General features: G+C 46.9%; 1 protein-coding gene across 2 annotated transcripts; it reads left to right on the top strand.

Moving 5' to 3' along the window:
• The first annotated feature begins 1,268 nt into the window (after positions 1 to 1,268).
• On the top strand, positions 1,269 to 4,369 carry LOC123079206 (pentatricopeptide repeat-containing protein At3g58590). Of its 2 annotated transcripts, none has more exons than XM_044501916.1 (3): positions 1,269 to 3,496; positions 3,969 to 4,217; positions 4,337 to 4,369. In XM_044501916.1, exon 1 carries the CDS (start codon positions 1,487 to 1,489, stop codon positions 3,470 to 3,472), a length of 1,986 nt encoding a protein of 661 aa, XP_044357851.1. In that variant the 5' UTR covers positions 1,269 to 1,486; the 3' UTR covers positions 3,473 to 3,496; positions 3,969 to 4,217; positions 4,337 to 4,369. The 2 variants fall into 2 exon arrangements, with proteins under 2 accessions (XP_044357851.1, XP_044357852.1); XM_044501917.1 differs by having other exon boundaries at positions 3,615 to 4,217.
• The last annotated feature ends 12,335 nt before the right edge of the window (positions 4,370 to 16,704 follow it).

Genomic DNA, 16,704 nt, shown 5'->3' with positions numbered 1-16,704 from the left:
TTTTGGGTTTTGTGTTTTTCTCGGTTTTTGGGTTTTCCTGTTTTTTTCCTGGTTTTTTTGTTTTTTCTTGTCTATCACGAGCTCGAAGCACAGTTGTGGTTTCGTGTGAAAGCGCAATTGTGCTTCTCGTGTGGAAGCACAAATGTGCTGCTTGTGTGAAAAAAAACACAAGTCTGCTTCCCTGATAGTGAAGCACAATTGTGGTACTCGCGTGAAAGCACAATTATGCTTCCCAAAAAAGTGAAGCAGGTTAGTACAAGTTTTGAAGCACAAGTTAGTATAGTTTTGGAGCACATATTCCGTCCAAAACAAATCTATCAACATGGAATCAAGTTTTCACGCAAGGAACACAACAGTGAAAATGGTTCATGATTTGGACACACCGTTCGAGAGATAAATCATTTTGAAAACCGATACAAAAAAGACAAATAAACCCACCCTCTCTCCCATGGGATGAAATCCCACCAAAACTGTCTAATTGCGACAAGTAACACACATGTAGTGTGTCACTTGTCACCACGAGAGGAGGTGAGAGTGGCCTTTGCAAGAGGTACCCTTAAAATTATAAAGAAATTGGGTCCACGGCCTGGCCCAACAAATTAGAGCCCAACATGGGGAAAGGACGCCTCCATGGGCCTCCAAAGTCCAAAGACACACCATAGTCATTGGGATGGCGGTTCTGCGAGTTCCTGTTTGATGCTTATGGCGTTTGAATTGTAGCCAGCGCTCGCGCGAAGCCTCTCCACCCAACAGATAATTTTTTTATTAACTATTAGAAAGCTTCTTAAGTTAAAAAACATGAATCTGAAAAAAATAAGTTCAAAATTTTGGAAAATGTTTAGGAGTTTTAAAAAGGTGCGCCAAAATTTTAAAAATTTCATGAATTTGAAAAATGTCGACGAATTAAAAAATGTTGGCGAATTTTAAAAACATAATGAATTGGAAAAATGTTTGAAAATCATTTCTAAAAATATCCACGAATTTCTAAAAATGTTCGAAGATTGGGAAAAGTTCTTGAATTTGAAAATAGTTCCACGTATTCAAAAAAATCACGGATTGAAAAAAGTTCATGAATTTTTAAAAATATATTCATGAGATTTCCTTAAAGGTCATGTTTTAAGATGAAAAAAAGAAAACTAAAATAAGGAACAGGAAAAAAAGAAACAGAAAAAGAATAAAATGAACAAAACCGGCCCATAGCTCTGCGTACGAATGGAGCTATGGTTGGCGCCTTACGCGTCAAATAGCAATTTCCGACGGTCATCCCCTCCCGCGCTCTTCCCTTGCCCTCGGCGGCCGGAGCCGGAGAGGCCAACTTCCACCACCTTGTTCCACTCCAGCGAGCCACAGTTGAACCCCATCCACGCCAACACAGCTCACATTTACCATCGCAGCCGCCCGTTCCCCCGACTCCCGCTCGACTAGACGGCCTCGGTCGATCGGTCCTGTGCTCGCCTCACGCCATGCCCACCTCCCGCACGACGGAATGCCGAACCCGGACCCGCCGCTCTCCCCGTCCCTCTTCAACTCCCTCATCGCCTCCCGCGCCCGCGCCGGCCGCGCGGCCGACGCCTTCTCGCTACTCGCGCGCATGCTCGCCGCGGGCGTCGCCCCGACCGCGTTCACCTTCGCGCCGATCCTCTCCTCGCCCTCCGTGTGCCCCCGCCGCGCCGCGCAGTTGCACCCGCTCATCCTCAAGCGCGGCCTGCTCCACAGCGACCCGTACTCCGCGACGGCGCTGCTGGGGTTCTTCGCGCGGCACGGACGGTTCGGCGAGGCGCTCGACCTGTTTGGGGAAATGCCCGCACGGAGCGTCGTCACCTGGAACTGTCTCGTCTCTTCGTTCGCGCAGCATGGGCGTGTCGAGGACGCCGTGCTTTGGTTCAGGGAACTCGTGAGGAGCGGCGATGGCTTGTCTGAAGGCTCTCTCGTTGCGGTCTTGCCTGCGCTTGTGTCACCGGACCCAGTTCATGGGCTTGCCATCAAAACCGCAATGGATTCCTTCTCGGCAGTTGCTAACTCGTTGCTGAATTGTTACTGTACTTGCGACGCAGTTTGCGCGGCAGAGAAGCTATTTGATGGGTTGATGTTCAGAGATGCGGTCTCGTGGAATACAATGATCACTGCTTTCGCTAGGAGTAACTTCCCAGGGAGAGCTTTTGAGCTTTTCTCAGCGATGCATGGTCAGGGTGTTTCTCCAGATGAAACTACATTTTCCAGTGTTCTTTACGCTTGCACCAGTATAAATGCACAGGAGCATGGGAAGTCTGTTCACGCCAAATCTATCAAGCATAACCTCAATACGACAGTATTTGTGAGTACTTCACTGGTTGATTTCTACAACAAATGTGTTGGTAGGAGGGACGCTCTTAAAGTACTCGAAGAGGTTCCTCATAAGAGCACTGCATGTTGGAATGCTCTGCTTTCTATCAAGTCAGATAGTGATTTTCCAACTCTGTTTATGATCCTGAGAGATATGCTGCGATCAGGGATTAGCCCAAATGAATTTACCTTTTCTTCCTTGCTCAAGGGTTCATCACTGTTGGATGTGCATCAGATTCACTCATTGGTCACAAAACTGGGTTATGACGGTAATGACTATGTTTCAAGTGCTATTATATCTTCCTATGTCTCACTTGGCTTTGTTTCTGATGTCCTGGCTTATGGAGTTACATTGGATCCTGACTCCTGTAACGTCTCCATGAATGTTTTAGCTGGGGCATATAATAGAGCTCACATGTACCAAGAAACCAAGGAGCTACTCTTACATCAGCAAACTAGTGATAATATTTCATGGAGCATACTTATTACTGCTTGTGCACGGAATGGTGATTATGCTGAAGCTTTTGGACTTTTCAGGCAGATGAGAATTTTGGGGCATCATTTTGATAACTATGTAGCTGTGAGCTTGCTGAGTATTTGTACAAAAGTTAACAGCCTTGTTCTTGGTAGGCTGGTGCATGGGGTAATCATCAAGACCAGTTATGGGTGCTCAGACACTCGTACTAATAATATGTTGCTAGATATGTATGCTAAATGTGGTAGAATTGAAGACTGTCTGAAAGCCTTTGAGGAAATGGAAGATAGGAACGTAATCTCATGGACAGCTGTGATTTCAGGCCTTGCACTTAACGGTTTTTCTCGTAAGGCCCTGGCATGGTTTAAAGCTATGGAAGAGGCTGCTGTTAAACCTGACAAGGTAGCAATTCTGGCAGTCCTTTCAGCTTGTAGACATGGAGGACTTGTGCAGGAGGGAATGGAGATATTCAAACGTATGGAAGCTGAGTACTCAACTGAAGCTGGGATGGAGCATTACATTTGTGTGGTGGACATGCTATGCAAGTGTGGTCATTTAAAGCAAGCTGACTCTGTGATTAGAGGCATGCCTTTCCGCCCGAGTACTATTATTTGGCGTACATTCCTCCAAGGATGCAATACATATGGCATGCTAGATACTCAAGTGTTTAGCTAGTGATGGTCTTGGTAAACAATAGAGGTGGGTGTTTTCTCACATGAATTCAGCAAATGGTTGTTGCCAAATTAATATTTAGACTATACTAGATATCAAATGAATTTTGGTTGCACATAGTGTTGATATTGTTACAATTATGTAGGTTATAATTTAAATCATACGGAGTATGTTTGAACAACCTAGTAATGGAGGATATGTGACTTGCTGGGCACCTTTATCAACCACTTCACCTCTTTTGTTCGCTCCATTATATCTATGATGAAGGGTGTTGATTGGAAACGTCCTCATTTGATGAATCTTTTCTGGTTGGTGGTTCATTGTGGGTCGGCATTTCTTTGCTCCGTTCCGTAGTTCCTTTGGTTTGGCTTTGTGTTCTGTCATCATCTAGTGGCTAACTACAGAAGGAAAATGCCTTGCTCTTTCTGCATGTAGTGATGCAAACTAGCAAAGAGGCGTTCCGTGTCAAAATTGACCATGTTGTTACCTTCATGGTCAGAATTCTGCAACATGGAGGAGGCGAAAAGGATGGCTTCTATTCCAGTTGACCTGAATATGTGGCCCTTAAAGATCCAGCCTCCATATGGTCAATGAAATGTTCACTTTGGCAGTTAGAACTTGAAACTGGTCGTCATTCTTTGTGAAAGTTGCAAAGGTGGTGTGAAGGTCCACAAAGAAAAAAGGAAATGTGTACCTAGTTGGAAATATCTGAAGAAATATTGCACAGTGACTGAATTCAGCTATTCAGGTAAGAAATGGAATATGAGAAATGAAGATGATCTCATGGCATAAAGTTTAGTGAGCATTAGGAATCTACTGGGTTTGGTGGTTGACTTTCTGTACCTAATGAAATGTTTTAATCCACAGGCAAAAGGAGAGTAAAAGGAGAAAGGCTGTTGTCAAAATACCAAGGTGTGGTAGCCACTTGCAGCCTATGAAAATGTGGAAAATGACTGGAACGTGTTCAGTAAGATCCCCTCCTATTTACTATGCTTGACTCGTGAATCTAATTGATGGTGATTTGCATGATCATACCAGAGCAATGCATTTATAATGATTAGTATTGTGAGGCTGCTCTCTCTTTTTCTTTTTTTGCGGATGATTAGTATGGTGAGGCTGCTGTCACCAGGTGTGTTTCCTGCTCAATGAGTATCTGAAACGTGGATTCCTTTTTTGTAAACAAGTTCTTGCGAGGCGCCTCTTAGCATCATGGATTAGTCAGCCAAGGTCGTTAGGCTGTGGCAAATCGGTTGCAAAGATGATAAAGCACAGAGTCAGCACAGAGGCATTAACTAATTAACAGAGGTACACAGGCTTTTGACGAAGCATGCACATTAGTAGCAAAATATGGGTTATATAATACCGAAGCATGAGCTTTTATTGGCTATTGCTTTTCATTCCACTAGGCATTGTCTACGTAGCTCCAAAGGTTCGCGTTTACTAATTGAATGATGACCAGGCACTGTTGTCCTGGTACTATAAAGGTGATCTGGTCAAAGAATTCAAAGCATTATCTAATCCAATGGCTGGTGGGCTGAGATATCACGACCTCCGTATCAAGCTGGGATTGCAAAGATTGACAGTTGAAGGAAGATCCAGCTTACTAGATAGTACATGTCTAACAATTTTAAATTCTGATTAATTTTGGTTGGTGCCATATCTTATGCGTGTTGCAAGGTACTTAGTGTATCTCTGAATTGTAGGCAGGTAAACTGGCATTGTACTTGGTACGACACCTTGATGCAGATTGCAACTGTGACTACTGACTGATGTCTACCTGCATATCGTCACAATTTGTTCTCTGTGACTGGAAAATGCACACCTAAGGTAGGAGCTCTCCCTCCACGGGGCTTACTGGATTCTCAGTGTGCACATTGGTTTGGTTCAAAAGAATTTCGTAGGAATGTTGGAGGATTCAATTCTGTACGAATTTTTCCTAAAGAGCTTGTTACCTTCTTAGGATTAGAAACCATAGTAACTACTATGGTCTACTTTCTATACAATTTCAAAGAAAATTTTCAGTTAAGCCCAGCACATTGATATTTTCTTTGTTTCTATGATAACTATGCCATGCACCTAATACTATAGAAAAATTCTTGCATTTTTACTGTAGTGCTACCAACAGCTTCTATCACCAACTCATGTGTTTTAGTTTCCGTAGGATTCAGTATTTTATGCCATCTTGTCTATTCTTCTTTCATCTGATGGTCTAGATACTAGAACGATGAAGTCAGTGACATCACAGCGTAATGTCAAAAGATGTGGTGCCATGGGGACTCTTTGGTTCATAGGATTCTAAAATCGCGGAAATAGGGAAAATTGATGGTTGAGATACATCCAATGGTAGAATGCTCTAGGTCTGTACCATTGCTATTGTTTTTTTAACAATCTTTTTTTTGTTAACACTAACCATCCCTTTGATCAATGTTGAATATATCATTGGTGTGAATTTTCCACCATGTGTTCTGGATAACTGAATTGAAGTTTATAAATTCATGACATGGCAGTGGTGACATGTTAGGCATAAGTCAGTGCCTAAGGAAAGTTCCACTTCACTACTGGGCATGCCATTGACAACAGGGCATCACTCAGTTGTCTAGAGCTGAAGGTGCTCTCCCAGCCCAGCCCACCCTGGTTCAAGGGATGCTTAACCTCCCCGGTGCTCGTGGTAATGTTTTGTACTCCCTCCGTTCACTTTTATAAGTCGTTTCAGACAACTGAAATTCAGCTGTTTTGCACGCTGTGTGAAATGTCTACAGCGCCTTATAAAAGTGAATAGGGGGAGTAAATCAAAATGCTGCGGGTGCTGCTTAGGCGGTTCTGTAGTTCCTGAGAACTTGAGCTATACATGTATGTACATATTCTGCCTTTGTTCAATTTGGACGTCAACTCTCCCTTGACCATTGATTTCAGACGTTATCACGAAAAATATTTAATATATGATGGTATGTCATGACTTTTGTTGCCAAATTCGGTACAGTAGCATATTGTCCATTTGGAAAACTTGAAGAGTTTCCTTTTTTGCATTATTGGCCTCCTTTGACTGGCTTTGGCACATTGGGCTAGTAGAATCATCTCAAGTAGCCACAAATGTATGAAGACATGGTTGAAAATATATGCTACCCACATTTAAGCATATCTGCGGTCAAAAGCTTCAAAAGATTATGTTCATGCATGCATTGCATGTATTCCAAAACGCTGGGCACCATACATTGTCAAATATCATGGAAATTCTCAGGAGCATGCATTATTCCAGTTTGCAGAAGCAGACAGGCCACACGTCAGCTAGCTAGCTACTTTCAGTAGTTCAAATCGTGGCTTATATCCTTTCATTCTTGGATACATCGTCCACATACACGATGATAGCTGAGAGCGGCGGTGGCATCCCCCCTGCTTATTGGCGCACTGATGCATGTGGAGTGGATTATTGCGGGCAATTAAGTAAGCAAGAGGCCAGCGTCGACCGGAACATAGGAGAAGAACATTGGCTCATGGCGTGCGTAGGCGAGCACGGACACGGAGCATATGCTAATGCAGAAAGGGAAAAAAGATGGAGGGTCAGTTATGATGGACGCATCATCTTCTTAGCCGGTGGCAATGGTGGCCACTCGGACAAGATCACGCCAGGTTCATCCAACATTACTCCAACGCCACCCCTACGTGGCCCTCTTTGTCCTAGGCAGAGGCAGGCACACAATGCGCGCGGTGGCTCCACTACTCCCACCAATTATCCGCAACAACGGACGGACCCCGGGCCCACGTTGTAACCGCCGGTATGGTCCATCTCATCGAGCTAGCTCGTCCTATAAATAGAGAGCGGCGCCTGGCCATGAAGGATATCTCTCCACAGCAGTTCAGCACACACCTTGTACTACCACTGCCTAGCTAGATACGCACCGAGCACCTACGTACGTACGTGTAAGCATCTCGTCTCGCGGTTTAACGTTAGCTAGCTCCATCCATCATCCATGGCGGCCCGCGTCGGCGCTGTCGTGCTCTGCATGTTCTTGATCGTTAGCGCGGGGCTCGTGGCCACGCCGACCGAAGCTCGCGCCGTGCCGGACGTCGTCTACTCTGCTGCGGCCGGCAATGCGGCCGGCGGTGGCATCCGTCGGGGCAGGTGGAACAGCGCGAGGAGGCTGGAGGGAGACGCCGCCCGGAAGCGGGAGGTACCCGGCGGCCCAGACCCGCAGCACCATCACTAGACACAAGCGTCAGCTGCATGCGACGTGCCAACCCAACGTATTACGTATACCGTATATGATACGGATTCTCGTGGAGCGTCGGGTGGATCATACGACGTAGTACCTCGCTGTTGTATCTCTGGGATTGTGGATCGGACCGGAGAGGTGAAATAAGTATGGTTTGCATTTGGTTTAAGTATAGTCCACACATGGTGCAACCCAGTTGTAATAAACAAGCTCATGCTGTTGAAACACGCAGATAATAATACTTCTGTGTAGCAATGATCTACTGTATCAGCGAAGACTGGATTGTCCTTTTAAGCTTGGTCATCCTACGTGGTGTTGGGATAATATTATTCCTTACGTACGGTGTCGATCGTCCACTTGAGAGATCGATCATGGAATCATGCATGCACGATGAAACATCTGCATGCGGATCTCCTTTTATGGACTTGTCGACGCACATTATTTCATTTTATATACTAAAAAAAGAAGTACGTGCAACTTTCCAGTGAGTGTGACCGTAAACCGACTGTAATCACGAACCACCAATGGGGTCAGCGGCGTGTCATCTGACTCATCATGGTAGGCTCAGAAAGACCATTGAGTAGTGAGAGATACTTTCTTTTAGCGCCGGCGGGCGAAAACCGGTCCAGTCGCGCCTCAGGAGCCCGTTTTTTATTGGGTTGGACCGAAATGGAGGCAGGCGGACCCAGGCCGAACCCGGCGCGCTGGGAGCGCCGGGCGAGCAATTTTGGCGTGAACTAACCGCGGGCCCGCCGCGTCAGCGACACTCGCCTCGTCGTCCTCACAACGTCTCGGTTTCCCGCGGGGAATCAATGCCAAGGCTGCCGCCGGTCAGCCTTCCATTGATTCCTCACGGACGACGCTTTCTCACGGGCGGCGCGGCGACGCCCCCCTCCCGCCACGCGTACACACGGCGCCCGGCTATAAAAGCGACGGCTCCCCCTCGCCTCTGGCCACACCCCGCCGTGCTCTGCCTCTCTCTCTTCGTGCGCAGCCGCCGCCGACGATCCTCCCCTCTCTCCCCAAGCCCAGCATCGATGATGGGCGAGCGATTCCCCGACGACGCGGCGGCGGCCAACGGCTTTGGCCGCCGCTCGCTGCACGGGTGGGAGGCGTATCTTCTCTTCAAGGCCAACATCCCGGCGCCGCCCGACATGCGCGCAGGGCCGGGCGGGTGGAGGCTCAGTGCCGGTGGCGTCCCCATTCCCCCGGTGCCCGACGTCAACGCGTGCGCCGACTACTTCGCCGACGAGGTCGACCGCGTGCGGGCGTCGCTGACGGAGGAGCAGCGCGCCCTCCCGCAGTACGTCGCCGACAACCACGAGGCGTGGGCGGCGTACTTCCAGCACCGGCAGGAGCGGCGGCTGGCCTCCACCAACGGGGCGCCGGTGGTGTGAAGGAAATATGCCCTAGAGGCAATAATAAAGTTGTTATTTATATTTCCTTATATCATGATAAATGTTTATTATTCATGCTAGAATTGTATTAACCGGAAACTTAGTACATGTGTGAATATATAGACAAACAGAATGTCCCTAGTATGCCTATACTTGACTAGCTCGTTAATCAAAGATGATTAAGTTTCCTAGCCATAGACATGTGTTGTCATTTGATGAACGGGATCACATCATTACAGAATGATGTGATGGACAAGACCCATCCGTTAGCTTAGCATAATGATCGTTTAGTTTTATTTCTATTGCTTTCTTCATGACTTATACATGTTCCTATGACTATGAGATTATGCAACTCCCGAATACCGAGGAACACTTAGTGTGTTATCAAACGTCATAATGTAACTGGGTGATTATAAAGATGCTCTATAGGTGTCTCCGATGGTGTTTGTTGAGTTGGCATAGATCGAGATTAGGATTTGTCACTCCGTGTATCAGAGAGGTATCTCTGGGCCCTCTCAGTAATGCACATCACTATGAGCCTTGCAAGCAATGTGACTAATGAGTTAGTCACAGGATAATGCATTACGGAACGAGTAAAGAGACTTTTCGGTAACGAGATTGAACTAGGTATGATGATATCGACGATCGAATCTCGGACAAGTAACATACCGATGACAAAGGGAACAACGAATGTTGTTATGCGGTTTGACCGATAAAGATCTTCGTAGAATATGTAGGAGCCAATATGAGCATCCAGGTTCCGCTATTGGTTATTGACCGGAGATGTGTCTCGGTCATGTCTACATAGTTCTCCAACCCGTAGGGTCCGCACGCTTAATGTTCGATGACGATTTGTATTATGAGTTTCGTGTTTTGATGAACTGAAGTTTGTTCAGAGTCCCGGATGATATCACGGACATGACGAGGAGTCTCGAAATGGTCGAGACATAAAGATTCATATATTGGAAGGCTACATTCGGACACCGGAATTGTTCGGGTCGTTTCGGATAAGTTTCGGAGTACCGGGGGTTACCGCCCCCCCCCCCCCGAGGTTAATGGGCCACCTTGGGCCTTAGTGGAGAAAAGAGAGGGCCGGCCAGGAGGTGGCGTGCGCCCCCCTTTGCCCAGTCCGAATTGGACAAGGGGTGGGGGTGGTGCCCCCCTCCTTCCTTCTCTCCTCTTCCTCCTTCTCTTCTTCTCCTACTCCAAATAGGAAAGGGGGGACCGAATCCTACTTGGACCGATTGTCCAAGTAGGACTCCCCCCATGGCGCGCCCCCTAGGGCCGGCCACCTCTCCTTCCCCCTTTATATACGTGGGAGGGGGGCACCCCAAAGACACACCAAAGTTTCTCTTAGCCATGTGCGGTGCCCCCCTCCACAGTTACACATCTCGGTCATATCGTCGTAGTGCTTAGGCGAAGCCTTGCGCCGGTAACTTCATCATCACCGTCACCACACCATCATGCTGACGGAACTCTCCCTCGGCCTCAACTGGATCAAGAGTTTGAGGGACGTCACCGAGCTGAACGTGTGCTGATCGCGGAGGTGTCGTACGTTCGAAACTTGGATTTGTTGGATCACGAAGACGTTCGACTACATCAACCACGTTACTAAACGCTTCCTCTTTCGGTCTACGAGGGTACGTGGACACACTCTCCCCGCTCGTTGCTATGCTTCTCCTAGATAGATCTTGCGTGATCGTAGGAATTTTTTTGAAATACTACGTTCTCCAATAGTGGCATCCGAGCCAGGTCTATGCGTAGATGTTATATGCACGAGTAGAACACAAAGAGTTGTGGCGATAATAGTCATACTGCTTACCAGCAACGTCTTACTTTGATTCGGCGGTATTGTTGGATGAAGCGGCCCAGACCGACATTACATGACCACGTTCATGAGACTGGTTCTACCGACGTGCTTCGCACACATGTGGCTAGTGGGTGTCTGTTTCTCCAGCTTTAGTTGAATCGAGTTTGACTACACCCGGTCCTTGTTGAAGGTTAAAACAACACACTTGATGAAAAACCGTTGTGGTTTTGATGCGTAGGTAAGAACGGTTCTTGCTAGAAGCCCGTAGCAGCCACGTAAAACTTGCAACAACAAAGTAGAGGACGTCTAACTTGTTTTTGCAAGGCTTGTTGTGATGTGATATGGTCAAGACGTGATGATATATAAATTGTTGTATGAGATGATCATGTTTTGTAAAAGTTATCGGTAATTGGCAGGAGCCTTATGGTTGTTGCTTTATTGTATGAAATGCAATGGCCATGTAATTGCTTTAGTTTATCACTAAGCAGAAGCGATAGTCGTGGAAGCAATAGTTGGCGAGACGACAACGCTGCTACGATGGAGATCAAGGTGTCAAGCCGGTGACGATGGTGATCATGACGGTGCTTTGGAGATAGAGATCAAAGGCACAAGATGATGATGGCCATATCATATCACTTATTTGATTGCATGTGATGTTTATCCTTTTTGCATCTTATTTTGCTTAGTACGGCGGTAGCGTTATAAGATGATCTCTCACTAAATTTCAAGGTACAAGTGTTCTCCCTGAGTATGCACCGTTGCTACAGTTCGTCATGCCGAGACACCACGTGATGATCGGGTGTGATAAGCTCTACGTTCACATATAACGGGTCCAAGCCAATTTTGCACACGCAGAATACTCGGGTTAAACTTGGCAAGCTTAGCATATGCAGATATGGCCTCGGAACACTGAGACCGAAAGGTCGAGCGTGAATCATATAGTACATATGATCAGCATAGTGATGTTCACCATTGAAAACTACTCCATATCACGTGATGATCCGACATGGTTTAGTTGATTTGGATCACGTGATCAATTAGATGACTAGAGGGGATGTCTATCTAAGTGGGAGTTCTTAAGTAATATGATTAATTGAACTTTAATTTATCATGAACTTAGTACCTGATAGTATTTTGCATGTCTATGTTGTTGTAGATAAATGGCCCATGCTACTGTTCCTATGAATTTTAATGCGTTCCTAGAGAAAGCTAAATGATGATGGTAGCAACTACACGGACTAGGTCCGTAACTTGAGGATTAACCTCATTACTGCACAGAAGAATTAAGTCCTGGAAGTGCTACCTCTTGACCACTGCGTTGGTTTTCTCTTGAAGAGGAAAGGGTGATGCAGTAAAGTAGCGTAAGTATTTCCCTCAGTTTTTGAGAACCAAGGTATCAATCCAGTAGGAGGCCACGCACGAGTCCCTCGCACCTACACAAACAAATAAATCCTCGCAACCAACGCAATAAAGGGGTTGTTAATCCCTTCACGGTCACTTACGAGAGTGAGATCTGATAGATATGATAAGATAATATTTTTGGTATTTTTATGATAAAGATGCAAAGTAAAGAAAACAAAATAAAAACGGCGCCAGAAATAGCTTGTTGTTGGGAGATTAATACGATGGAAAATAGACCCGGGGGCCATAGGTTTCACTAGTGGCTTCTCTCGAGAGCATAAGTTTTACAGTGGGTGAACAAATTACTGTTGAGCAATTGACAGAACTGAGCATAGTTATGAGAATATCTAGGTATGATCATGTATATAGGCATCACGTCCGAGACAAGTAGACCGACTCCTGCCTGCATCTACTACTATTACTCCACACATCGACCGCTATCCAGCATGCATCTAGAGTATTAAGTTCATAAGAATAGAGTAACGCTTTAAGCAAGATGACATGATGTAGAGGGATAAACTCATGCAATATGATATAAACCCCATCTTGTTATCCTCGATGGCAACAATACAATACATGCCTTGCTGCCCCTACTGTCACTGGGAAAGGACACCACAAGATTGAACCCAAAGGTAAGCACTTCTCCTATTGCAAGAAAGATCAATCTAGTAGGCCAAACCAAACTGATAATTCGAAGAGACTTGCAAAGATAACCAATCATACATAAAAGAATTCAGAGAAGATTCAAATATTGTTCATAGATAAACTTGATCATAAACCCACAATTCATCAGTCTCAACACACCGCAAAAGAAGATTACATCGAATAGATCTCCACAAGAGAGGGGGAGAACATCGTATTGAGATCCAAAAAGAGAGAAGAAGCCATCTAGCTAATAACTATGGACCCGAAGGTCTGAGGTAAACTACTCACACATCATCGGAGAGACTATGGTGTTGATGTAGAAGCCCTCCGTGATCGATGCCCCCTCCGGCGGAGCTCCGGAAAAGGCCCCAAGATGGGATCTCACGGGTACAGAAGGTTGCGGCGGTGGAATTAGGTTTTTGGCTCTGTCTCTGGTAGTTTGGGGGTACGTAGGTATATATAGGAGGAAGAAGTACGTCGGTGGAGAAACGTGGGGCCCACGAGGGTGGAGGGCGCGCCCAGGGGGTAGGCGCGCCCCCTACCTCGTGCCCTCCTGGTTGATGTCTTGACGTAGGGTCCAAGTCCTCTGGATCACGTCTGTTCCGAAAATCACGTTCCCGAAGGTTTCATTCCGTTTGGACTCTGTTTGATATTCTTTTTCTGCGAAACTCTGAAATAGGCAAAAAAACAGCAATTCTGGGCTGGGCCTCCGGTTAATAGGTGATACGTCTCCGTCGTATCTACTTTTCCAAACACTATTGCCCTTGTTTTGGACTCTAACTTGCATGATTTAAATGGAACTAACCCGGACTGACGCTGTTTTCAGCAGAATTGCCATGGTGTTATTTATGTGCAGAAACAAAAGTTCTCGGAATGACCTGAGACTCCACGAAACTTATTTTTGGTAAATATTAAAAATATTGGCGAAAGAATCAAGGCCAGGGGGCCACCACCTGTCCACGAGGGTGGGGGCGCGCCTGCCCCCCCTGGGCGCGCCCCCTGCCTCGTGGGCCAGGGGGCCACCACCTGTCCACGAGGGTGGGGGCGCGCCTGCCCCCTGGGCGCGCCCCCTGCCTCGTGGGCCCCCTGGAGCTCCACCGACCTCAACTCCAACTCCATATATTCGTGTTCCGGGAGAAAAAAATCAGAGAGAAGGATTCATCGCGTTTTACGATACGGAGCCGCCGCCAAGCCCTGAAACCTCTCGGGAGGGCTGATCTGGAGTCCGTTCGGGGCTCCGGAGAGGGGAATCCGTCGTCGTCGTCATCATCAACCATCCTCCATCACCAATTTCATGATGCTCACCGCCGTGCGTGAGTAATTCCATCGTAGGCTTGCTGTACGGTGATGGGTCGGATGAGATTTATCATGTAATCGAGTTAGTTTTGTTAGGGTTTGATCCCTAGTATCCACTATATTCTGAGATTGATGTTGCTATGACTTTGCTATGCTTAATGGTTGTCACTAGTGTAGGGAATCGTAGCATAATTTAAAATTTTCCTACGCTCACCAAGATGCATCTATGGAGTCTACTAGCAATGAGGGGAAAGGAGTGCATCTACATACCCTTGTAGATCGCGAGCGGAAGCGTTCCAATGAACGTGGATGACGGAGTCATACTCGCCGTGATCCAAATCACCGATGACCGAGTGCCGAACGGACGGCACCTCCGCGTTCAACACACGTACGATGCAGCGACGTCTCCTACTTCTTGATCCAGCAAGGGGGAAGGAGAAGTTGATGGAGATCCAACAGCACGACGGCGTGGTGGTGGATGTAGCGGGTCTCCGGTAGGGCTTCGCCGAGCTTCTGCGAGAGAGAGAGAGAGATGTTGCAGGGGAGGAGGGAGGCGCCCAAGGCTGTAGGTTGCTGCCCTCCCTCCCCCCCCCCTTTATATAGGCCCCCTGGGGGGGGCGCCGGCCCAGGGAGATGGGATCTCCAAGGGGGGCGGCGGCCAAAGGGGGGGAAGGGGTGCCTTGCCCCCCAAGGCAAGGGGGAAGCTCCCCCCTAGGGTTCCCAACCCTAGGCGCATGGGGAAGGCCCAAGGGGGGCGCCCCAGCCCACTAAGGGCTGGTTCCCTTCCACTTTCAGCCCACGGGGCCCTCCGGGATAGGTGGCCCCACCCGGTGGACCCCCGGGACCCTTCCGGTGGTCCCGGTACAATACCGGTAACTCCCGAAACTTTCCCGGTGGCCGAAACTTGACTTCCTATATATAATTCTTCACCTCCGGACCATTCCGGAACCTCTCGTGACGTCCGGGATCTCATCCGGGACTCCGAACAACCTTTGGGTTTCCGCATACATATATCTCTACAACCCTAGCGTCACCGGACCTTAAGTGTGTAGACCCTACGGGTTCGGGAGACATGCAGACATGACCGAGACGCCTCTCCGGTCAATAACCAACAGCGGGATCTGGATACCCATGTTGGCTCCCACATGTTCCACGATGATCTCATCGGATGAACCACGGTGTCGAGGATTCAATCAATCCGTATGCAATTCCCTTTGTCAAACGGTATGTTACTTGCCCGAGATTCGATCGTCGGTATCCCAATACCTTGTTCAATCTCGTTACCGGCAAGTCTCTTTACTCGTACCGCAATGCATGATCCCGTGACTAATGCCTTAGTCACATTGAGCTCATTATGATGATGCATTACCGAGTGGGCCCAGAGATACCTCTCCGTCACACGGAGTGACAAATCCCAGTCTCGATCCGTGCCAACCCAACAGACACTTTCGGAGATACCCGTAGTGCACCTTTATAGTCACCCAGTTATGTTGTGACGTTTGGCACACCCAAAGCACTCCTACGGTATCCGGGAGTTGCACGATCTCATTGTCTAAGGAAAAGATACTTGACATTGGAAAAGCTCTAGCAAACGAAACTACACGATCTTTTATGCTATGCTTAGGATTGGGTCTTGTCCATCACATCATTCTCCTAATGATGTGATCCCGTTATCAATGACATCCAATGTCCATAGTCAGGAAACCATGACTATCTGTTGATCAACGAGCTAGTCAACTAGAGGCTTACTAGGGACACTTTGTGGTCTATGTATTCACACATGTATTACGATTTCCGGACAATACAATTATAGCATGAACAATAGACAATTACCATGAACAAAGAAATATAATAATAACCATTTATTATTGCCTCTAGGGCATATTTCCAACAACTAGGGCCCGAGTGCCATGATTTCAGATCTGAACCTATTATGTTTTCATGAATATATGTGAGTTCTTGATCCTATCTTGCAAGTCTATAGTCACCTACTATGTGTTATGATCCGGCAACCCCGAAGTGACAATAATCGGGACCACTCCCGGTGATGACCATAGTTTGAGGAGTTCATGTATTCACTATGTGTTAATGCTTTGGTCCGGTACTCTATTAAAAGGAGGCCTTAATATCCCTTAGTTTCCGTTAGGACCCCGCTGCCACGGGAGGGTAGGACAAAAGATGTCATGCAAGTTCTTTTCCATAAGCACGTATGACTATATTCGGAATACATGCCTACATTACATTGATGAATTGGAGCTAGTTCTGTGTCACCCTATGTTATGACTGTTACATGATGAACCGCATCCGGCATAATTTTCCATCACCTATCCAATGCCTATGAGCTTTTCACATATTGTTCTTCACTTATTTACTTTTCCGTTGCTACTGTTACAATCACTACAAAACCCAAAAATACTACTTTTGCCATCGTTACCGTTACTTCCATATTACTTTTCTACTAAATACTTTGCTGCA

Source organism: Triticum aestivum, chromosome 3D, assembly GCF_018294505.1.
Source record: "Triticum aestivum cultivar Chinese Spring chromosome 3D, IWGSC CS RefSeq v2.1, whole genome shotgun sequence".
Classification (NCBI taxonomy): domain Eukaryota; kingdom Viridiplantae; phylum Streptophyta; class Magnoliopsida; order Poales; family Poaceae; genus Triticum; species Triticum aestivum.
Note: the sequence above shows the minus strand (reverse complement) of the source record. Positions and strands in the feature narration are given on the sequence as shown.

Excerpts from the sequence above, each read along its gene's own strand:
- LOC123079206 (XM_044501916.1), top strand. The coding sequence starts at position 1,487 with ATGCCGAACCCGGACCCGCCGCTCTCCCCGTCCCTCTTCAACTCCCTC.